Consider the following 24,873-nt stretch of genomic DNA (forward strand, 5'->3'; position numbering starts at 1 on the left):
TAGGTATAGTATATAGCCGGACCTATCATATGCATCGAGAGTACGAGAATACGTACGACGCAAGTCTCCGCGAACCGAATTTCTCACGTGGAATTCCAGTTCATATATAGACGACGACAGGCATTTTACTCGTAAATTCATGAAATGCGAAAATATTAAATACGAATTTGGTAAGCACGAAAATAATAAATTTCGTTTACACCATTCTGTAGTTATATCCGTAACTTGTGCTAGATAGAAAACGCGTCAAAAAATCATGTTAAAGATTGTGAAGATTCTTCTAATCGGATGCTCACTTGTTGTTTTCTCATCTGCTGCAAATCAAAAGAAATATGAGCAATTGGCAAGCGGAGGTAAGGCAACATTGCATTAGCCTAAATGTTATTTATGATGAAATGAGCACTGGCAGATTGTGCGGTCTGGGCCAAATCGTCTATGCAGTCCGTGTCACTACAACAGGCTCATTCAAAACTTGAGTGTGTATATCAGGGCTCGGGAACTTATGGCTTTTTGGTGATATGATATGACTCTGTAATAAATTTTCAATTTCACACTTTAATTCGAGTTTTCATCAATATTGCTGCATTATGCTGCAACTTTTTCATAGATTTCCAAAACGGATAGAATCATTAAGCGGAGACAATCTGTGTGAGGTCAACATAGTGGCGTATAATCCAGGCGGCTTTAGGAGCTCGATCGGAACCCCTATCCCTGTTTAAAGATTCCTAAAATTATATTTAATATTTCCATCTGATCAATGGTCAATCAGTCCAATCGCGAGCAATCCAGTTTTCGAATAGGCCTACATTAGGGCTGTTCAAAAATAACTATATTTCCCCGATTCCAGCCATTCATTGATTAAATTGTAGAAGCGGAGTTACGTGAGTTTTTCGATGATAATCCTTGGATTATCGTTGATCGGTGGATAATCCGAGAATAATCAACGAAAAACTCACATACCTCCGCTTCTACTGGTCGGAATTGAGTCAAATTTGTTTTGCATCGTCTTTGAAGACAGCTCAACAATTTTATGGGGTTGGCAGAAAAATTTGAAAAAATTTTTATTTTCATTTTCCATAATAAATTAACAATTTTAATTGGAGCTGCGGAGGCTTATACTTGTTAGCATTGAACCAAATTTGGTGTGCAGCGTTTTTTAGGGAAACCTGACAATTTAATTAGTGAATGGCTGGAATCCGTATAAAAAAGTTATTTTTGAACAGTCCTGCCCTATATATTGTCTTCCGGATCATCGGTAACAATTGAACTCCATTGGATGGGACAACCCAATTAAAAATTCAAATTACTAAATACTCGACCAACGTCGTCCAACTATCATATGGGGGAAAAAAGATCATCGCTCTATCAAATATGCCGGACCTGATATTTGGAACAGTATGTCGCCGGCTATCCGACAGTCAACGAGCATGTCTATGTCTAAATTCCAGTCAAAATACAAACAATTTCTACTGAATACTAGTTAGCCCTCCATTTTACCGGACCGCGACCTGACATATCGATATCGCCTTCTGATGCATGCCATCTTTCTTTATTACCGGTTCTACGATATTGTAGGCCCCGCCAATCCTTTTATATTAACTTCCACTTTTCATTCAGTGGGCAATGTGCATGCCTACTTTTTAGTATCGCTTAGGCCACGTGGGTGTCTGATTTGAGGACTATTCTAAGTCGTTTCGACACCTTCCTATCTTTTATTGTATCGCAGTCTTGTGGTGTATTGAAATGTTGAAATTACTAGCAATAAATTGAATTGACATTCCCGATTAGCAGTGGTGGCTTTTAGGGTGGGCGAGGTGGGCGGTCGCCCGGGGGCCCCCTCTTTGGTTTTAGCGATTTTTTCAAGGGTTGTAGCGAATGCGTGGAAATCCTTGTACCAATCAAGAAGATGATTCCGTTCAGATCAGTCAATCATCAAATCTCCGCATTTGTTATTAAAGTCCCACATCACGACAATCATGAAGTCTGTGCAATGTGCATGCCTGTAAAGTTGGTAGGTGAAAGGTCCCCCCAGAAGCTGCGATTACATACTTACAGGGGGCCCAGCGAAAGTCTCGCCCAGCCCCCCCCCCCCAATCGTAGTGCCACCACTGCCGATTAGTTTTAGGTAGCTTGTTCAAAGTGCCGTTACAATGTAGGCTTGTAACGCAACGTGATGTTACAACGAAGAATTTGAGAATTGAGTATAGTAAAGTTATCAGAATACTATCAGTTAATAATATTCTCTGTCATCATATGGCACTCACGGAAAGGCATGGCTCCCAACCCTTTTTTCTGCTCATCTCTCCCTTATCATACTTGTCACAAATTTTCGCCCCCCTCCCATATTTACGGACCGAAAAAGACATATAAACGGGAAAGTTATTCGAGTGTGCTAAAAAAAAAACGGTTTTTGCGTCTACTTTTCGTTGAGTTGACCTTTTTTCAGTCAACTTTCGCGTCAAATGCAGAATAAGCCGTCTTCACGTGCATTTTTTGCCCGTGTTGATTAGATATATTTCACTGAACGTTCTGACATTTTCGCCCCCCCCCATCGCGCCCCAATCGTCTACTTGTTTCTCAAAATCGCCCACGTTGGGAATCACGGCTATATACTATAAGACGTATAAGGCGACAGCTCGCAGCGCAGCTCAGCTCAGCTTTTTACTCTTACATCTCAACAGGGCGGATCAACGCGATATGCTTGGAGAAAAAGTGGATAAGTGAATGCAAGGCAGCGTTTGAACGGTGGTATTACAACAAGGAGACCAAAATGTGCGAAAATTTCATTTTCGGCGGCTGCACGGAGAACCACAATAATTTCGAGACACTCAGCGATTGTCAGAGAGCATGTACCGGTGGGTCGGTGACTTGTGCTCTTTCTTTTAGATACGACTAAAATTATATTGAACTTCACTAATAAATTCCATGCTGGGTAAAGATAACGTAAATTTAGTACATGATACATGGTGCTATACACTGCTACCATTCTAATCGACGTATCCTAATTGGTTAAATTCTAACCGGTCGCCGAAATATAGCCATTCCAAATTTTGTACATATCCTACTTTTTTCATTATGTACACTGTACAGCAGGGGTGGGCAAACTTTTGAGCTCGCGGGCCGCATTCAACATCTGAATCCATTCGCGGGCCGCACTATATAAAATTGGGATCATAAACCAAAACGCAATATTGCTGGTATTCGATTATATAGTGAGGACATGGAGAAAATATATATGCTTGTTTGAAACAAACCAAACATTGCTATGATGATATCGTACACGCGCCAGAAACAATGGCGAGATTTCATAGGCTGGTCGACATCAATAACCAATTTGTCAAAACTATAGAGATGAAAGTCTGTTGTCCCGATTCTTAGGACAGGATTGAAATTTAAATCTGTGAGCACACTGAGCAGTGATCTGTTCATAGATTTATCAATTCTGCTTAGGGTTCAGTTCCAGGACACACAATGCTGACAGCATCATAACCATGTTAGCTTCAAACACGCTTCTACTATATGTGTAGATTTCGCGCCTCCTTATCGTCATATCACAAAACACAACCAGGATGCTATAGCAAACCTAGCGGATAGTTTGGTGGCATGGGAAGTTACGACTATTGATGAGAGATTTTTCAATATGAAATTCATACTAAATACAAAGCAATAATTATGATTTGGAAGTAAATCGCGCGAAGCGCGAAGAAAAATTCAGTTGAGCTCAGCTTCGCGATCCCCTTCAGATGCTTTCATAATCCCAAGGGGCGCGCGTCCCCCAGGTTGAGACCCACTGCCTTAGAATTATCATGGTGAAATATACCAAGAAAAAGTTTAATCAAGTCCCTGCATTAATTCGATTTTTAGTACGCATTTTATCAATATTTTTATTGAGTTTCTTTAGACTCTCGCGGGCCGCACAGAACGGTGTTACGTGCCGTAGTTTGCCCACCCCTGTTTTAGACTCTCGCGGGCCGCACAGAACGGTGTTGCGGGCCGCATGCGGCCCGCGGGCCGTAGTTTGCCCACCCCTGCTGTACAGGCATGTGTATTTTTGGCATTACGGAAACTAGATATCAAATATGACAACAATATAATTTTGAATGTGCCAAAAATAGGGTATGTTGAAAATACAGGTATTTATGAAAGTTTTTAATAAAGATGTCGACAAGAATTGAAAGGATCGACTTGGCAACAAAACAAGTATGTAAAGCAAAATTCTTAAATTGGGGTCCGTGAACCCTTCGGGGATCCGCGGACAACCTTCCAAAGGGTCCATGAAAAGCGAATGAAAATCTTGGGTTCGAGCCCCAAAACTCGGGTAATTAAGTCTGGATTTACGGCCAATCTGTGGGTTGATCAATTCAGAGATTATAGGAAGTGGATGATATCCAGTGATGATACTGATACTGACAAACTAGAATATTTTTGACTTCCAATCGTCAGGGGTAATTGTCAGCAGATAGTACGGAATTGAAAAAATACATTGTATATTCACAATCCAATCACCAAGACATCACGCGCATGAAAATTCGGATTGTCATTGTCAGAGCAGGCCTGAATATGTGTAGCTAGTATATATACATATGGGCGAAAGACGCTTCAGACTTGTCTCATTATGCTAATTTGGAATTACTTTCCCAGAGATTGACTGCAACGCACCGCCTGAAACCGGGCCGTGCAAAGCAAAGTTTGAGAGGTATTATTATGACGGTGCGTCCAGCTCGTGCTACTTATTTCCGTACGGAGGTTGTGCTGGTAACACAAACAACTTCAAGACTGCCGACGAATGCATATCCGTATGCGGTGGAGAAAAGTAGCAATGAGGTATATATATGGCTGCCTAATATTAGAGCATGCGATACAATGAAAAACGACAGTTGAGCATGTAACTTTATAAGCCGAATACTATAAGCTTAAAACACACCTCAACAAGATCATTATCTGTATTATTTGTATCATCTGTATCATTGTATCATTTGAAAACACATAAGATTGCAGAGGTGGTCAAGGTCAGTGACGAAGTACTTTTACTTTTTGAAGTACTCAAGTAGTCTTTCGCTACTTGGGTATTAACTCAAGTTAATCTAATTTCCCGCTACTTCTACTTCTACTTCGTACGATTTTGTGATCTACTTACTTACTTTTCGCCATTTAAGTTTGTCAAGTAGAAGTAGTTTGATCCTCCAATCTGAAAGATAACCTGAGGAATTTCGGGGTGTATATATAATGTATATATTTTTCTGTTTTTAAAAGTGGGCTGTAGTATTTATATTTCTCTTTCAATTACCGGTAGGCCTATCATATTTTGAATTCTTATTATAGTTTCAGTTATTTTGTCTGGAGAGTTGAAGTATAAAAGCTACACTATGGCATATTTTTTATTAACGTTTACTAACCGCACAAAGTATTAACACCGTATCCGATACAACTTCTCCATATTTCTCTCTGACTAAACTACGAGCCTTATATTAATGGAGGAGGGCGCCATACCATGACTACTTGAGTAGCTTTCTTGACTACTTTGACCACCTCTGTAAAATTGCGATTGCGAAAATATAACTCAACGATCAATATATAAGATCATCATATACAACGATATAAAGATAGCAAAGGTTCTTAAACTTGGAGTAGGCTCTGAAAGCAGACACACATCTGGATCTATAGCTAGATCAGTGGTTTTCAACCAGTGTGAAGTTCATGCGTGACAATATGCATTGGGTGCACCAGTATGAAAGGGTGCGTGCATGAGATTCATTACGCTCTAAAACGTCTGAAGCAGGACCGGGTTCCTGGACTTTTTAGATCGCAGACCTTTTCAAGTTTTGTGGGAGGATGTGCGTACCCCAAAATTTCAGAAGCCGAGGACTTGAAGGTCATCACACCAAGCCGAACTCTATTGAGGCTATTCCATGGCTAAAATATGATAACTCAATGACTAGACATGGTATAGTCACAAGTTCCACCCACGAAATTATTCTCAAAGAATAATATGAGTTCATAGTTTCTATTGGGGGCCAATGTTCCCTCCAAGCTGCGCATGTGCGCAAATGAGCAGTGCTGATACGGTCTCTGCGCACAGAAAATTTAAGTTTCGCACACAAAATCCGAAGTGATGACCTTTTTTAGTCGTTATATACGCACTGTTGTCCAAGGGTCTGCGCAGTGAGTTGGTGAGTGTGTGCAGACTCGTATATTGTACATTCACGAACCCCCAGTTTAAGAACCCGTGATCTAAAAGTGACGCGCTGGGGACGGTGCTAACTTTTTTTAGTAGTCAGCTCCTGAAATAGGCCGGGATCGGGCAACTTTTGTAGTTATAACCAGACATGGCGTAGCCTAATCGCGATAAGTAATCATAATCGATTACGACGATTACAGCATTTTCAAGCAATCGTAATCGCAATCGATTACATTCGAAAAAAATCCAAAGTAATCGTAATCGTAATCGACTATTTCACATATCTAATCGATTTCTTTGAGCAAGAACGATTACTTCTTATTTGTACTAAGACTATGACATGAACTGAACAGTGAATATTCTTAAACGATGCGATATTAGACCAGGTTATTGATAGCAGAAACGTCGGATTTTCAAATGCCACTGCCCATTATTATGTCACAAGTATATTGGCTTTGCTCGTCATCAACGAATTATCCAAACGTAATAAATCGATATTAGATGTAGGCCTACGTGTATATCTGTGTGATTGTCAGAACACCCGCCATCAGACTCAGAAGCCAACTACCTCGCAGCTGGATAATAATCACAACTTTGCCTGGTTTCAAATGGTAACGTAGGCTATGTATTGATGTTTGGTTATGCTTAGTTAAATGCAGTTTGACCGTTGCTGCTTGACGAACACTAGCCCTATTTACGTACACCAGACGAAGATTTGAAATTTTGTACTCGTCAAAATTGAACATACCGATTTCCACATCAAAGCATTAAAAATCCACAACTGCAGTTATAGATCATAACCGAGTCGTTATTTACCACAATATATGTATTGTAGGCAGAAATTTATGTTCACGTTCTTATTCTCATGTGCAGTGGTGGCTTTTGGGGTGGGCAAGGTGGGCGGTCGCCCGGGGCCCCCCCTGATCGAAGGGACCCACCCTATTTGAATTTTGCGATTTTTTCAAGGAGAATGACGAATAAACATGGAAATCCGTGCACCAAGCAAGAATATGATTCCGTACAGATGTGTCAATCATTATCAAATCACTGCATTTGATAGAAAAGTCCCGTATCCCGATAATTATCACGTCTCTGCATGCGGTAGAATTACTTAGTTTTGATGTAGTCCATCCTTGCACACATGCAAAATAGACATGGCCGAATCCAGCACCTGGGCAAACCATTGTGGTGGTGAAAGATAGATTATAATAACCGATGCGAAAGGGGGGTCTGGGTGGCGGAGCCCCCCAGAAGTTACGGATAGATACTTATAGGGGCCCCCCGGTAAGTCTCGCCAAGGGCCCCCCGTTCGTAGGGCCACCACTGCTCATGTGGACCTACTTGAAACGGACACCATCCGTTATTTCGCAATTCTTTACTCATCATCTGGATCTGACACCATAGCCATCCGCTTATACACCATACTAGCTTGGGTTGTAGCTACAATCAGGAACGAAACAGCACTTCATCGTACCCCCGAAAAGTTTTTCTCTGGCCCCTACAGGGTGAAGTCCCCCAGACCCCCCTTTACGACCGGGCTTTTTGCCACAACTGGAAGACACGTTCAGAGGCGATGTGGATTCGCTGTGTAGTTGCTTTCAAGTCGCGCCCAGTGCGAAAAAATATTTCAAGCTCATGACTGAATTTTATCCATAATATTGTAATTGCACATATTGCTATTTAATTTTGACCCTCTCTCAGCCCCGTGATCAGATATACCGGTCGAGCTGGGGGAGGTGGTGTCTTCGAAAATTTAGGGCACGCAATTCATAATTATAACATCTGTGGGCGGGTCCAATTTGCGACCTCCTGTCTGGTATATAGTCAAAAGATATTGGAGTCACCCAAACGTGACAGCCTATATAAAAACTAAAGGAACTCTTTCATGAGTCGCACACATAAATTGTCATTTCTTCACGGGGTGCATCATTTTCCTCTGTGGGTGCCCCGGGTGGAATTCATATTGTGGGGGTTTGATTAGGAGCAATACAAGATTATTCACCACGCCCATCTAGCGCGGTTATAGACAATGGATACACACGCAAAGTTTCGGCCAAGATCTTTCTTTGGTAGCACACTCCGTGAAGTCACATGTTGACTGAAACTGCATATGTCTTGGTGTGTCGTGTGGCACGGTAATGGTCGGCACCGAAATGCCTATTTCTATAAATTGTGAATATTTTTTCTCGAGGGCGTGAGGTATGCCATTCAAAATCAAAATTTCAGCGACATTAAAACGCGAAGCGCGAAATGAATTTTCAAGTTAATCAAATCTCTCGAAAATACTCTACCATATATGCTGATTTACGAAATAATTTTGTGTCCCCTTCGAGCTCACTTCCCGCCCCATTGGGAGTTTTGGCTTCTGCACTGGCTAGAATGCAAATCGTTTTGTCCGAGAAATCGTCAGCTATAAAGTTGGGTATATTATGACGTAAACAGCAAATGACGTCATGATGTCTCATTTAAAAAGAAAGCTGTTCTCTCATCAGACCCTTCATCGCAATCGTTACGTTGTGCTCCAATGTGTGTTCAAAGATAAATTCTATAAGAAGGAAAATAAATGTAATCGTGATTACTTTTCCAATGTAATCGTAATCGTAATCGAGTAGGTTTGCTGTAATCGTAATCGTAATCGCAATCGATTACATTCATGAAGTAATCACCCCATGTCGGGTTATAACTAGCCCAAGTCCAGCGGATATATGGTAGCCAGAAGGGAGAGTGCGGTGACCTTTTTTAGTCATCAAGTCACGTCGACGGTAACCAGTGTTGGCTGTGCGCTGAAAAGGGCGCACGTTTCGGTGTGTACCAAACCAAAAACGGTTGAAGAGCACTGTCCTAGACCATAAGTCGGAAACCCCAGGCACGCGGACGTCAAAGTAGCTCGCGAGATGATTTATTGATTTCCATATGATGCGACACGTAAAATTTTTAGCTGAATGCTTGCCAGCAAATTCACGACAGAATGCAATTGTAACTAACCTACGGTTACTTGAACGCAATCAGGCAATGGCTATTATATACCTATGGTAGGGTTGCCATACGTCCGGAATTTCCCGGACATGTCCGGAATTTCACTGAAAAATCTGCGTCCGGGAGGAATTTTTGAAATATGCCCAAATGTCCGGAATTTTGAAGGCTGGAAGCTGGCTCAAAAGTTTTTCGTAAATCAACATAAACAATAGTATTTTCAAGCAGGTTCATGCTATTCAAAATTTTTCTTCGCGCTGCGCGCGAGTTAATGCAGCGTATAATGATGTTAGCATGGGCACCAGGCACCACCCTCGCCAAAAAAATGCAATTAAAATAAATATAAATACCATCATTTACTGAAATAAGTCTGATTGTAATCGCAATTATAAGCTAACGGTATATTCCTAGAGTTGGTTAAGGGCGATTGGATGCTTCAATCACAGACAGTGGTTCCAAATCTTGGGGTCATCCGCCTTTATCTTGGGATCGTGATGATGTTGGACGTAATCAGCTTCCTAGGCCGTGAGTAAGTGTGGGCAAGAATTCATACATAAAATGTAACAGCCAAATGCATATAGTAAGTGCCCTACATAAGTTACATCGACTACCCTATGGTGGGCCCATGATCAGTGCTTTTTTGGGCGGAAGGGGGGGAGAAAAAATGTTGTTTCGGGCCTGATTAAAACACATAAACAGATAGCCGCACCGACCTAACTGTATAGCAGGGCTGTCAAACACAATCCTGACAGGCCAGACACGGCCCGCCAGATGATTTCATCCGACCCGTGGAGGAATCTACTGCAAACCCTAGCAAGTACCAATCACCAGAGCTCACATTACAGATGGCCCAATTTGTGACCTATGTTCCACTTCATTCCTGTATAGTGTATACAGTGGATGGGCAATGCTTTGCTAGCGTGACGTCGTATTGACGGTCAATGTGTTACACCTCATTTTAAAATCCGCTAGTGGGCGCTAAAAAGTGTCGGGAATTTGCTTCACCAAAATATGGTAACCCCCCTATGGTGAGGATGGATTGACAAATTCTCTGGTCCTATACTCGCTTCATGTTTTTTAAAAGCTCTGATCCGACTCCTAGGTAGCATTCTAGAAATTACCGTGATCCTATGACGAGTAACAAGTCCCTTCGTCACCTCCAGTCAAGTTTTATTTTTGACGAATCAATAAACGTCTGTCTGTACGGTCCGAAAAACTCGGATAATAAATTAAGTATTTACTCGCAGTCACAGGATGGTATTGAATATTTGTTGGAAAATGCATGTTGTGATGCTTCTATTATGTCACTATTGGTTTTAAGCAATGTCGCTATGTGCAAGTTTTAGAAATTCCTTATTCGCTAACGAATGCCCCTGAAGAGGGTCATCTCGAAAAGCTTTGAGTTTTAATATATTTATGCAATGAATATATTATTAAATTTCATTTTTATTGCACAACTTCCATTTACAAAACGCTATGCGTATATCGATGGTGTGCAACCTTTCCTATATCACGCGACACTTGCTGCAAAATCACAGAAGCCTGGACCATTGAAATTGGCGACGGATTTCCGAAAACCAAGCGTTAAGAATCAATGTGCGCCTTAGTATTCAGCGCAGGACCGTTATCGTTCATCTTCATAGTACCTTCTTCTTTGTGTTTGCAGTGGACAAGGACAATATTTTTATTCAAAGACGACGCTACCGGGCTCTCAAATGGACGAAGCTAGCTAACACCTCAGGAATTATTGCACATTTTAGGCTATACGCTGAACCCACGTATATACATTACGCTTGTCGAGAGCTGAATAAAATCACGCTGCAATACATATTTCCTATCAACGTTTCAGGATTGGAGTATAGCCGTTGTCTCGCTGTCAAAGTTTTTTTCATTGCACATGTACGAAAGTACGTACGACTAGAGGCAGGTTTCTTCAGCCAGCATCATACATCAGCGTCATTAGTTTCAGTTCGACTGCTCCACACCCGCCAACGTTCTCGAATCAGCAGAGGATTTGGTGAAAAGAAATGAAATGAAATTAGGATATGTGATACTTGAACAGGGCGATCAGAATTTTATACAAAGAAACCATAGAACTATCTTCGAACTTACATGGCTTTCAAGCACACTACACCTCATCATTACCGTCTTAGAGAGGAGATATGATTACTGTCAAGTGTAAACTGAGTCTCGAAACAAAAACTTCAAAATAATATCCAAGTCGCATTGTGTCACGATGCCATACCGGCATAAGCTTAGCCAGGAAGAAAATTCCGTTGGGGAATGAAAATTGAGATGACGGAGTAGGGAAAATTTTTCAACAATGACATGACATCACAATATCCAAGTCGAAAACTCAGAGGGGACAAAGGCGGTTTTGGCCGTCACCCTTGGCTACAAAATTTCGCAAAGGGTTAAGAAGCGATAAAGCGCGACCTCCATACCACAGAGATAAATAGAGTGGAATGGTGCCGCCTGTGAAAATCTTTCAGCTGCATTTCGAATACGGCGGCTTTCTGAGAAAAACGACTGCTGCCAAAATGTTTGTCACACCTTCAATTTTAATTTGAGACCACATCATATTTAGAGCGCAATGCCTCGCTAATATACGAGAGATCCTACATATAGTCCAGGCAACGCCAGCGGTGCCATGAACAACGCAAAGAAATATTTCATCATGTGTAAACGGCGCTGTGTGCCAGCATCGATCCTGTATTATGATTACTTCGAGCGAAATATCACACAGAAATTCGCGACGGGTCCCGCACTTCGCACATGATCAAGATGAGTACAGATGATAGGAATAGGATAAAATCACGAGAGGTCTTATATAAATAATAATCATCCAAGTGCAATAGTCTTGAAGTCTGCTAAAATCCGTCGCGCAATAACTCGAAGGCATTGCGCGTGGCTGCGGGGTCACAGACTTCAGCGTACAAGGCTAGACGGCTGTGTCCGACACGTCATTTCTTCGTAACGCCTGGTGACGCGACTTCATCCTGAAGTAAGAGTACTTTGAATCGCAAACAGTGCAAGATGAAAAAATTCCGGCGACAGCTTCATAATCGCCGAGAGTTTCCCGACAATTTGAGTGAGCATGCGACTCTATAACCCAAAATTAACACCAACCCCAACCCTGATCAGAGGTGATCAAAGTTAGTTATCGTTGACATTCTAACATCGTAAACTTCTACAAGTACAAGTAGCGATAAAACTTACTTGATCAAGTACTTTGTTACTGACCTAACCCTATATCTAACCCTAACCCAACCTCAATTTTTACACTATGCCATTTCAAGCCATATGTTCACGGACAGCAAGCGAGTTCTCACCTCGTTATTCATGGCTACCGAGTATCTTGGCGGAGGCGTGTCTTGTCTCTCCAAGGCGTCGTTTAGTGCGGTTCGCGACCCGGTGCGGGAATGTGGCAAGGTGTTAGCGTCAGCAGTCTGGATCGAAGACAGTACTAGTTGAAGAGACCGAATGAAACAGGGAGTCTAGCCCTGACGTGCCATTTCGCGCCACAAATCCTAAACTTTTATCCAACAATATCCGCGAGACGTATCACAAGATATGGATTACCAAAATATACGCTTCGTCAAGCACTAGGAAAGCAATATTTGGTAAATACCGAACGAAACACCAAGGTGATAGATACCAACATTCATTATAGACACTTACTAATCTTTCATTGTCCTCGGACACTTTGACAGTCTTTTCATCGCTTTTAAGAATTTCCTACAATGCAAAATTCGGGATCAATGGCACTAACGGCATGCGAAATAAGCGATGACGGTATGTAACACAGCTATATCTACGCCCGTATGACACTCGAAGGGGGACCGTAGCTCACTTAATCTCAAATTCCGCAAGGGGTCGACGAAATCACACATGACTTAGAAAGGTCGGAAAGGATCGGCATAATTCCTATTTCATGTAATGGGGATCAAGAATCATTCAATGCTCTATAAGTCAAAGTGAAAGTGTATCTATACGAGGGATTACTGCTCTGCTTCATTCTGGCTAGGTGAAACATAATGGCGACTAGACTCAACTGAACAATGAAAAAGGTCGTAAAGTAATACAGCTCAAGCACTTTTATCACCTGTCAACCATTAAATCTTTGGAGATATATTGCTGCTGACAGCATTTGATTGACATGGCATTCCGATTGGTGTTGAGAAAGGATTTTGTTTCAAATTATATACAATCCCTCTTAGCGACACATCGATTTAATTGTATCAATTTAACAGTGTCACTGCTATACGCGGCAAAATATCGAAAATCAAATGCTTAATACGAAAACCACATGTGACCTGATGAGGATGTGGTATACATAAATCGATGAATATACAACAAACAAAACAACAAATTACCGTCTATATAAACTTAAAAGTATTTGAAGAGACTTTTTGGGGCACAGAACTTTAATATATATCATTAAAATGTATATTAAACTTGACAGGGCGTAACATCGATAAAAAATACTATAAATACGTACCAGAAGCCTTAAAAGCTGCGAGTGAATCGATCGCTGTGTCTTTAACATCTTGGTAACGTTGATCGGGTTAGTTTTTGCGTACAGGTTAGACTTGTATTCATCAGGTGCCAACGTCGTTAAACTGCCCTCTTCGGGCATGACGACGTCTGTTCCGAAATCCAACAGATCGTTGGCATCGGACTGCATTGGCGACAACATGTCGCTAGTTAAATCCGCTTCGGAAACTGTTTTCGTGTCATTGCTGTCGGTGGCAATGCCGGATTCCGCACCTGCGGCGAATATGGAAAATCGTTATATTTAGCGCAGTTGTTCCCAACGTGGGGGATTTTGAGAAAGAAGGGGGCGAAAATAACAAGGGCGATTGGGAGGCGAAAATGTTAGAACGTCCAGGGAGATATAGTCAATTAACAAGGCCAACTAATGCATGTGAATGACGGCTTATTCTGCATACGAAACGAAAGTTGACTAAAAAAAAGGTCAACTCAACTAAAAATAGACGCGGATGCCGGTTTTCCAAGCAACTACTCGGAAAAATTACCATTCTTTTTTAGTCAATTCACCAGCGATCAGAGTTTGGAGAATAAATTTCCTGTTTTATGCCCCGTTTTTCGGATCTGTAAATATGCGGGGCGAAAATTTGTGTCGAGCTTGATGAGTCAAAACAGGTTGGGAAATTTCAAAGAAAATTATACCAGTTCCCCACCGCATTAACGATAATTTGGTACTTTTCGATCACACCTACTGCATTTCGCCTCTACTAACGTGCGTAGCTTTTTGCTACATGTTTCGGAAACTGTGATACGATCAACATAAATTCGGTACTCAAAATTAATTTTGTGTCTCGCTGTTCGGCCCAGATCATGACAATAGATAATGGATTCGGATTTGAGTACTCATGTAGCTGTTCAACTGCGACACAATTCAATACTGTGACAGTGTTTGGAGATTTACGAGTTACGGCGGGAATTACACGGTTGTTCTTCTCACCTTCGGTAACAGGGGATGGCACGTCGTCCTGCGCCCAGACTTCTTCCCGGTCCGGCTCGTCGTCGTTCTCCTCGGATTGGCCCCCGGAAGGCGACGCAGACTCGCTGGCCGTTTCGTAATCGGAATTCACGTTCACTTCCAACCCCGTGTCTTTGCTTTCCGCGTCGTCGGCTGCGTCATCGTCACTCGCGTTCTCTGCCGGAGTGTCGACGTCTTGGTCGCTTTTCGGCGATTCCGAAATGACCGCGGCGTCCGCGTTCAAGTCCTCGTCGTTTCTGTCTCCTTGCGAGTCTGTGACGCTGTCCGTGACGGCTTCCGTCGGCGGGCAGGGCGTGGAAATTGCCCCGGAAACGGGCTTGAGCAGAAGCGGGGAGGTCGGCGGCAGAAATTCGGTGTCCGGCTGCAAAGCCTCGCTCATCATCGACGCCAAATTGTTGCCTGGGTGAAAAAAGCATCATTTAAGATCGAGGTGGGACTGGGTCAGGGTTGTGATGACTGGAGTCAGATTCGAGTCACAAATTTTCCTTGACTTGACTTGACTCGAGTCATTTTCTTAATAACGGAATGTACTCGAGTAACTGCAACATGACTCGAGACATTTTATATAACTCGATTCAAGACTCGTGTATCAAGACCGATACTTGAGAAATAATCGCAGAAACTGCTTGTTCTTTGTTTGAATAAACATGTTAGGAGTGAGAAAAATGAGTATATTATGTATGTGAAGACTTCCATATCACCCAAGAGTTTGAAACAAGTGCATAGCAGACTTGAGCTTTATAATGCACAGTGTCACCAGACTCGGACTTGAGTCTCAGCACTATGACTCGGACCGACCGTTTTCCAACTGACTTGGACTCGGTGGTGAGTTGAATTTGACTAGACTTGACTCGAGTCAAAACTATAAAAGATGGACCTGTGACTCGGAACACTGTGACTTGATTACAACTCTGGGCTGGGTACCTAGGTACGGTAAGGCCTGGCAAAATCGAGAATCTGGGTAATTCGATTCCGAGTCAAATATTAAGCTTTTGAGTACCACATATTACGTCTTAACGGTAATGATGGTTTGAATGGTTCAAATTATGTCTTTATTGCTAGCTAGCCTTCGTCCATAATGATTTCCTCTTTCCTGAGGACCATGGCTATTTTGTAGCGCTTTGCGGCTTCATGGTGAGGCTACACGATCACTACTTGAAAAATGGTTCCATGAATATTAGTAGCCTGGTGCCAGGAATATCCAGACATCCCTGCTTGGTACAATATGTTTTTTGAATTACTGCCATCCACGGCTTCCAGGCTCAAATACAGCTTTGAAACTACATTTTCTGTTGGCAAAATATTATTCTAGACATGAAGACTTTTATCAATGATGAATCAATATGGTATTAATCAATTCGGATATAAATGTTCAAGTAGATTTGAGCGTTAATTGTGATAAACGGCACCGCATTTGGTGATTTCTTCGGGTTAGGGGTTAGAGTTGGGGATTAGGGGTAACGTGCCCAGTCCTAACCACAAAGAAAAGATTAGCTCGACCGTGACGTACTCATCGAAATCAAATGCGCCACGAGACCGGGCAGGTCCGGAAACGGGTCGTCCACGCTCATTTCCAGCACGCTTTCCAAATCGTTCGGGTCCATACCAACGTGTGACGCCAAGAGACGATGCTTCTCCGACAGCGCCGTGTTTATAATCTAAATCCACAAAACATCGATGAGTCACACTGAAATGCTCAAGCGCACAAACCAGTTACATGGTCCTGAGCCCGCAGCGCAGCCACGATGTCGGATTCCTCTGTCGATTCCGTCTTTTGCGCTGACGCGCCAGCGTCGTTTTCGACTTCGGGCAAAGCAAGCGCAGGCGTTTTCTGGTGGCTGGGAGTTTCCGGCAGAAGGAAAGAGCTTTTCCCGACAGGCGTCATCACAAGGTTGTCCTGTAAGACGATGAAAATCAACGTCTCCACACATTAGAGAATACCAGACAGACAGACAGACAACTTCATCAGTTGATCAAAATTATTCAATGGGGATGACGCTGCGACCTGTAAAGGTCCTAATACCAGGGCTGGTAAAATAAGTCAATGTTGGCACTCGCGTACAAGTATAAGTAGTGATTTAAAACAAAAAGTAGAGAAGTACGTCGTTACTGTCTACCTACTAATTACTCGTCACCATCATAGCAGTGGATTAACACAGCGTTAACATTGTAACAGTAAACGCAAACCTTATGAGATGACTGGGAAGAATGAACAACATCAAATACATATAGCGTAAAATAACGGCAGTTGTGGCAATGTGTTATGCAATAAAAATATCAAGTCGGAAGCAGTAACCAAGGCAATATTAAACGGAGCATCGGACAATAACGTAATTCAGAGCTCACTGATACTGCACACAGAAAGATCTTTGAGACCTTCGGGCACCCTGTTGAAAATTTTTGGTTCTAAAAGTATGTTTTCACAGCCTAGTTTTGCCTAAGATACTGAAAACTGTGAAGTGGCAGTAAAAGTATCCTAAAATTGTAACCCCTCGAATACCTCATTACTTCAAAAATCAAAAATTAGATCTACATTGTCATTGCCCACCACTGCCCACATATTCAATAGGCTATTGCGTGAATGTAGATTGTAAAAGTTGAAGCGATACTCAAATAAATAAGAGGAAACCAAAACACTACCGTCGTCTTGGCAATTTTGATGGCGTCCTCCACGAGATCCACCCATTCCTTCATCTCGTGCGCCGTAGACGCGACGAGGTCGTAAATCTGCGCCCCGAATTCGGACGCAGAAAGCACATAAAAAGCGCGCTTATCTAAAACACATTGAAAATCGTTTTACAACGACACCTGCCGCGCGAATTCCGCAAGTCGCACCCACCAGTCGCAACTATCCGAACGAAGACTTTGGACAGTTTCAATATTGGCGGCTGCACCCTGGTGGTCACCTTGCCGGAGTCCTTGGGAGCCGAGGTATTGGTGTGGCACTTCAACACGTAGCGGTCTTCCTGCTTTTGCAACAGGACCATGATATCCTCGAATAGTACACAGTGAAGGCCTGGAAGAAGTTAGCGATGAAACAGGTTTTCTATAGGACAGATTTGTGGACGGCGGATCGTTCTATACCCCGAATAACGAACTATTTGAGGAGGCTCTCTTACTGTGTTAAAGTTATGTACTACTTCGGTGTTCGTTATATTTTTGAAAGGATTTACGTACTGACATCGAACGAACAAATAAGGATATTAGTGGTTCCCAACCTGAGCCCATCATGTTATTACAACAAATGTATACAAACATTGGAAACTTGAATTTGACGAGAAAATCGCTGCTTTAAGATTTGATGTATTACAGTTGCAATGCGTGGTGCTATTGAAGTTTCTGCAAGGTAAAATCCAGTTAAAACCAATAACTTGATTTTAATTGCGCGATTCCTTTTGTAAGAACTGCGACCTTGCTGTTTGCTAGCCTCTATTAAACTGCTAAATGTAGCTAAAATTGTATTGTCTAAATTTAAGGAAAATAATTCATAGTTTTCATGTAAGCTTGCGTACGGTAAGTCCAAACTAGACGATGCACCGACACAATCAAGAAAAACATGTTATAAATTTCTGCTTCATTTCTCTATTCAGTGGACAAGGGTCCAACTTCTTGCTTTTTGCAATTGAGATATAACATTGTGATTTATTTGGCAGTCCGGCAGGAAATTTGACGGAAGCAAAACTCACCAATAGACTTTTTCTTTTCGTTAATGGTGACTCGCCAGCTCAACGGGCCTTGGTGGATTAACTTTCGCTTTGTTAAGTTGATATTCTGCATAAACGCCGACATAACAGTAAAGACGGGCAAGAAAAACACAGCAAAAATGTCTCCGTTACCTTATATTCCTGTGCGATCGGATGTTGCACTTTGGCCAACGCGCTGGCGTCTAGATTCTTCTGGATCTCCACCACTTTCTGTGAACGACATCAAGAGCCGATGCAACTAGTGCCGCAGCGTGTTGGAATCAAAACAAGTCACCTGGAAATCTTCCGCGTCCTTAATAGCCTTGTCGACAAACTTTAAGATTTCCTTCGACTTTTTCAGAACCTCAGGCAGTATGGGCTCCTCGTTTTCTAACAGAGCGAGTCTGAATTAGATTTCGACCTAGAAAACTTAATTTTAACTACTCACTCTTCGAGTTTTTCATAATGTTTTCGATGAGCAGCGGATATTTCGTGAGCCGCTGAAACTCGCCGGGTATAAAGTCCTTTAACTGCAATCTCCGACATACCGGATGCTTTTCGATGGCCTAGACACGGAGAAAAAGATTCTAGAAACGTCTGCCCGTAGCGACGGCGTCCAAAGTCACGAGAGAAACCTGAATGACGGCGTTGAACTTCTGGTCCTTGCGGCATCTCTCCTTGATGAAAACCAACGCGGCCGACTGATTGCCGCAGTAAGTCGCGCAGGCCTGTTGGAATTTTTCACCGGACGCGTCCAAGAACTGAAAAAAATCGCCGGGATTCATCGTCAGGGCAAGGCACAACGAGTATTAATTTTCACCGACATTAAATCTATGGAATTATAGTTACGATACTGTTTCCCCATCGTGGAAATCTAGAACACGAGCCATGTAGTACAAAGATGTGCAGTGTGCACCATAGTGTGAGCCGTGATCTACCCACAGTATTGCCAAACGTGCAGCATGGTCGACAATTTACCAAAATATCTCCAACGTAGAGCTAACCTTGACTAGTGGTGTTTTGAAATGATGAAATGATAATACAAGGAATCAGAACCAGGTAATATTTTTCGTTGCATAAAATCTTACTATTTGAACCATAGGCGCTGAACTCTAATTTTCCCTGGGTATGCGGGATTGATGACGTCACAAAGGGCTGACGTCATAATGCGTCAGAATTGACAAATGAGCTGACTCTCAAGCGTTCAATATCACCTGTCACTTGTACATGGTGTCAAAATAACGATAGTATTAAGCAGGCGCGCAGCCAGCCGGCCGCTTGCTGAATTGATTGAATTCATTTCAAATTTACCAAGGTAGCATCAGTTTAATATGGTTGAGTACATGCACCAATGCCGATAATACATCGATCGGATCAGCATCATTGTGTAACGGAGTCGCACGTAATACTCGACACTACTACGACACATCACGCTACTTTAAGATTACTAGCGAGTCCGACTATGCAGTCAATTAGCGAGTTCGCAATCTCCCGCAACATATTCGCCAACACGCGCGCCGATAATCAGGAGATTTCAATCACTCGCCTCGAGAACAAACGATTACGCATCTTTGGCAACGGCTAATAAACTATTCATTAGTCACTCTGATTTCAGGGGAGTCAAAAGTTTCGATATCAAGAGCCTGCAAGACATTTTCTGATCGTTCTGTTTAGTATTAGCGTTAATCAAAATCAATTACGCCGCTGTCTGTTCACAATCAGTATGTATTTCAATAAATTCCGTCAATGTTCAATGTCTGAGCCAGTCTTACATCACAATCACAGAAAACGCGACAGTTTCGGCCGGCGCATCAGATATCATATTCCGACCGACACCGCAGGAGATGACAACCGCCGCATTTCGCTCAATAGAAATTGACATCTTTAGTAACTCAAACCTTGAGACACATCTTCTGATGGTTATGTTTAAGTATTAGCGGAAATCAAGTACGCATGTACGCACCGTCGCACATTCGATGTCAATCTTTCATCACAATCCAAAGAGCCAAAGCATTCTAGGCACGAGACGCGATCGTTAGGCTAGCGATGATAGATTTCGTAACGGGCCTAGTGCACACGCAATTGTGTAGGCCAACGATGGTATCTTGTGCAGGCCAGCGATGGTATAATGCGCACCGGGCCTAATCCAGATGCGATTCTTCAAGTCAGCGGAACTAGGCTTGATGGAAGCGCCATAACTCAGGCCAGCGACGATTGCAGAGCGCGCGGCAATCAATGACTTCGCAATCATCTCAGCGCGAGATCGCGTTGCGTTACATTGTGCACAAACATTCTCGCTAATTGGAAACAAGCCTCTCGTTAATTGACCGTGGCCGCGCACAACACTGATAAAATACGACGACTTACTGAATTGCAACTGAATATTAGCGTCAGAATGGTCATTTCAAAAGGACGGGATTTTGCTATGCGCCTGAATGCATTGCTACTGATTTGCTTAAGCGTTCAGCAGCAGTACGAAATACATTGCCTAATTTTAAAGCGATCAATTCACCAGCCAGTTAGTTACAGGCCTAGCCGAATTCTGGGTATGCCGCATACCCAAAAAAATTTCTAGGTATGCGCGGCATACCTAGCATACCTGAGTTCAGCGCCTATGATTTGAACTACCCAAATCATTCAGGTACTTGATTTTCCCGACCGTATTAACCGTGTCAAAAGTGACCACCACCGTAAAACGTCGACTTACCATTTCCCGCAACACGGGTCCGACTTCCTTGATGACGAAGCCGTCGTTCTTTTTCAAACCGATGAAGCCGTCCTTGAGCTTTTGATGCATTTCGAGGATTTCGTGAAGATTCGGAAAGACGATCGCCAACTCTTCCGGCTGCAAGCCGCCTTCCTCTTTCATGCGCGTGTAGAACAGCTGAAGAAAAGTTACACGGTCACTCGTAAAGGCGCAGATGAAAATGCAGATTATATTCCGTTATTTTCCTGACATACGAGCCAGTAGATTTAGCAGATGTGGTCACAGTAGTTGGTAGGAGTAGCAAGACAGCTTAAAACTACGTAAAGTGTAAGTAGAAGGTATGAAGTGTCCTAGAGTAATTTTTAAAAAGCAGGTTTGGTTGAGGTGGGGCATACTCTTAGCAGTAAATCAGAGGTGGTTGATTCGAAATTGTGAGATGCGTCATTGCGACCAACACAAAATGACACTACACAGGTATGATCTTCGAAAATATATTCAATTACCGTTATCCTATGATCGTCCACCCATGAAATGTATAATGAAGTGCGTTATTGCTCCATATTTGGCATTGGAATATTACATCCTGTAGTAATTTACTTCGAGTATAAAACACCATGTTTCAAGATAATTGTATGAGACTCGATACGCTGAAACTACTTGCATTAACGCTGAATAAACCGTATTGTATTGAGTATATCGGGCTAAGAACTTAATACGACAAGCAACAGGACTTCTTGTAGTTAATTATTCAGACAGCTATTACCTACGATATTTGGTTAGCTATACTTCTGATACACATCAATCAAAAACAATAGCCTTTATTAGTGCAACGTGATACAGCAAGTGATGCAAACTTATTCCCATAACTACTTTTCATTTTTCAAGGTGCAAAGCACGAAAACTAAGTAGTGTTGCCTGAAACACTGGTAAGTAGAAAAGGAACTATGTCAGAAGCATATATATATATCGACTTCTCAATTAGATAAAATTAAAGTAGCACATGCAGGCAAATAATATACAGGAGTACAATGTAAAAGAAGAACTCTGACTGACTGCTTCTTGTTTTCAGCATTTCAGAATCTCCAGTCGGCCGCGACGAATATCCTTGTTTCACAGCGAATGATCATGCAGCCGCACACAATTCTGTCGCGACGTCAAATTCACCCAAACCGCCAGGTGAAAAACTCACCACGGAGAGAATTTGCAGATCGCGAACGTGATGTTGTTCCGTTTGCAGCAGCTCGTTGATGATTTCTTGACGCTTGCCCTCCTTCTTGTCGAGGTGCTTCACGATGTGACGCGGCGCGTTGGCCGTCCACGAGGACTCGGGGGCGATGTCGAATTCGGGATGAGTCCGGTACAATTCTTTCAAGATGGCTTCCGGAGTCAACTCGGCCGCTTCGGATTCCGCTCTGGAATAAACGGTGATTTCAAGTAACTTCAAAACGGCGGAAATATGGATTTCGAAATAAGGTTTGAAAACTTTCGCGGCGCTCCCGACTGTTAAATTTTAAAAAAGCGCAAAAGTTAAGGCTATATCTTGAAATTCGTCAGAAAATTACAGAAAAAAAGCCCAGAGAAAGACCCGATATAGGACCAATACAAGAAATTGAATGAGAGTGAGGAAGCGTTAAGAGATCAAAATCAAACACTGTTACATAGGGCATTACACCAGTAGGCCAAGGTCTTTGATCGATCAGCCGCACTTGGTCGTTTTGACTTTATCGTAACGCATTGTCTCATTTATCACATTGTGACATTGTACCTACATTATGTGTCTTGAGCGGATGAAAATAGAATCTCTGATAATGATTACGTTATCTGTGGTCCGGGAAGACAACTAATATCCGTTCTGGAGAATAAAGTCGGTCGATATGGGTAACGTGCGTCGTGCATGTACTCGTTGCCCGTAAATGTTGAACGAGCACCATTAAATCAAATAAATGCGATTAAACTTGGTCTTGAATCGTTTTTTGTTACCCTTAAGACGAGAAAGCTTTCATTGGATAGATGCGTAATTTCCAATACAAACTTCCGGATGCAGTCAAAATAACATTTTTCCTTCTCTCTTTTATACAAAACATTGCATTACACCAGTAACACGAAGCTCATCATGATCATATCACTGGTAGGCCTACTAGTCGACACCGATTAAGCATAGTTTTGTATCGCAAATTCGTACGTTTTTTCCCTCATCGGTCAACAGAAACTATTTTTCTCTCTCAGAGAATAAGGATTCCTCCGTGAACATCACGATTTGTGAAATATTCATGATAAGAAAAATCCAACATCTCTGGCAGGCGCATTTCAATTTTAATAATTAGATAAGCAAACCAAGCATACAATAGTGGAGTTATATTTTAATATAACTGGGCTCCATATATGCATAACCTCATCAACGCAATCATAATTACCTGATCGTTGCATTGTGTTATGTACATTAAATCCTGCTAGATGGGTGCCACGCAAGTGAATTTATAGAGAATTTGAAAAACCCCTCAATCGTCTCAAAGTGCCCCCTTTTTTCCACTGTCTACAGCAGTGGTTCCCAACCTTTTTCGACTCATCACCCCCTTTTGAAGCTCCACACCGATCATCGCCCCCCAAATATTGGGAACCGAAAAGCAGCACTTTGTCACCCCCTAAAACGTGGGTCTTTGGCCCGATAGGGGGATAAACCTCCTCAAACCCCCCGTCAGCCAGTGGGCTTTTTTCGCTACATATCAGCTATACCCTATTTCATGTACTGTTTGGTGAGTCACCGTATTTTGCCTAAACACGCGAAGTGCCACAAATTTATATAATTCATGTTTGAATCAGTCAATATGGTCGGGAATTGCATATATATTGCTATCAATTCTTTCATCCTCTTTCTGCTCACGCAATCATATTTACCGGTAGAGCTGAGTGTGGTGTGTTGGAAAAGGTAGGTCACCCCTAAATAATAATTAAACATCTTCGGGCGTATACCTGTTGGCAGGAACGAAACAGCACTTTGTAAGGCCCCCCAAAAAAACTTTGGTCTTGGGCTCCAATAGGGTGATAAACCGACCCCCATCACGTTGGTCGCTTTTGTCACGAAATTAGGCGAAATCGTTGTTATATTGACTTCGTTCCGTGATGCTATCTCGTGACCTCCTATATCTGCTATGTCAGAAGATCTGGAAATCGTCAAAACGTACCAATCTAAAAGACGCACATGATTTCAAATTATTATTTCTTAACAGGCAAATAATTTAATCTTTGCGGGATTGTCCTGTAGGGTTAAGGTCGCCAAGACAAGAACATTCGACGCCAGCCATCGAGGCACATGTAGACAATTAAACATATATGTATATATATCGAAGTTTTCGGTCAGCACAAGGGCATTCCTTTACGGCCAAGGTCTTCTCGCTGCTGATCGTTCTGGCACACTTCTCGGAGTCGCATGTTACATGGCCTCTAACTTCATATGTCTTATGGTACGTCGTGGCGCAGTAATGGCTGACGCCAAAGTCATCCATTTCAATAAATCATGCGTATTTTTGTTAGGGGACGGGTAGTCGGGTACCCCAAAGTCAAGATGAATGAAAATATAAAATCGCGCGCAGCGCGAAAATTTTTTGAAAAAATTGCATGAAGTTTTAAAAAAGTACTCTACAATTTATGTTAATTCACTAAATAATTTTTGCCCACCTTCGAGTTCGGGCCCCCCACCCCCAATTTGGGGGTTTGGGGTGCGGTAGTTACGGTCCCGACTCTAATATAGCCGTCTCAACCCGCCATCGCCCCCTTCGTTGTTTTGGCCCCCTATCGCCCCCTTCGT

The 24,873-nt window shown here is 42.4% G+C and overlaps 2 protein-coding genes across 7 annotated transcripts in view; one reads left to right on the top strand and one right to left on the bottom strand.

The window, feature by feature from the left end:
- Positions 1-187: 187 nt before the first annotated feature.
- On the top strand, positions 188-10,979 carry LOC145449701 (BPTI/Kunitz domain-containing protein-like). Its single transcript, XM_080328114.1, has 4 exons — positions 188-353; positions 2,682-2,855; positions 4,642-4,824; positions 10,818-10,979. Exons 1-3 carry the CDS (start codon positions 257-259, stop codon positions 4,815-4,817), a joined length of 447 nt encoding a protein of 148 aa, XP_080184240.1. The 5' UTR covers positions 188-256; the 3' UTR covers positions 4,818-4,824; positions 10,818-10,979.
- A 713-nt stretch (positions 10,980-11,692) lies between these two features.
- LOC145449686 (rho guanine nucleotide exchange factor 1-like) overlaps positions 11,693-24,873 on the bottom strand; it is a 35,929-nt gene continuing 22,748 nt past the window's right edge. For all 6 annotated transcript variants that reach the window (XM_080328094.1, XM_080328093.1, XM_080328092.1 and 3 more), the window contains 16 exons: positions 22,258-22,480; positions 21,069-21,245; positions 18,997-19,122; positions 18,810-18,927; positions 18,657-18,751; positions 18,515-18,592; positions 18,365-18,449; positions 17,518-17,694; positions 17,319-17,452; positions 16,396-16,575; positions 16,189-16,336; positions 14,640-15,077; positions 13,653-13,921; positions 12,833-12,889; positions 12,484-12,600; positions 11,693-12,150 (listed from right to left, as the gene is read on the bottom strand). In XM_080328094.1, the coding sequence (XP_080184220.1) occupies positions 12,115-12,150; positions 12,484-12,600; positions 12,833-12,889; positions 13,653-13,921; positions 14,640-15,077; positions 16,189-16,336; positions 16,396-16,575; positions 17,319-17,452; positions 17,518-17,694; positions 18,365-18,449; positions 18,515-18,592; positions 18,657-18,751; positions 18,810-18,927; positions 18,997-19,122; positions 21,069-21,245; positions 22,258-22,480 (2,458 nt within the window). In that variant the 3' untranslated portion in view covers positions 11,693-12,114. The remainder of the gene's footprint in view (positions 12,151-12,483; positions 12,601-12,832; positions 12,890-13,652; positions 13,922-14,639; positions 15,078-16,188; positions 16,337-16,395; positions 16,576-17,318; positions 17,453-17,517; positions 17,695-18,364; positions 18,450-18,514; positions 18,593-18,656; positions 18,752-18,809; positions 18,928-18,996; positions 19,123-21,068; positions 21,246-22,257; positions 22,481-24,873) is intronic.

The sequence above is a fragment of the Botryllus schlosseri genome, chromosome 11, assembly GCF_051294905.1.
Source record: "Botryllus schlosseri isolate E-star chromosome 11, Bs_hap1, whole genome shotgun sequence".
NCBI classification, from domain to species: Eukaryota; Metazoa; Chordata; class Ascidiacea; order Stolidobranchia; family Styelidae; genus Botryllus; species Botryllus schlosseri.

Excerpts from the sequence above, each read along its gene's own strand:
- LOC145449701 (XM_080328114.1), top strand. The coding sequence starts at position 257 with ATGTTAAAGATTGTGAAGATTCTTCTAATCGGATGCTCACTTGTTGTT. Across the intron at positions 354-2,681 it reads TGAGCAATTGGCAAGCGGAG|GGCGGATCAACGCGATATGC; the intron begins GTAAGGCAACAT and ends ACATCTCAACAG. Across the intron at positions 2,856-4,641 it reads TTGTCAGAGAGCATGTACCG|AGATTGACTGCAACGCACCG; the intron begins GTGGGTCGGTGA and ends TTACTTTCCCAG.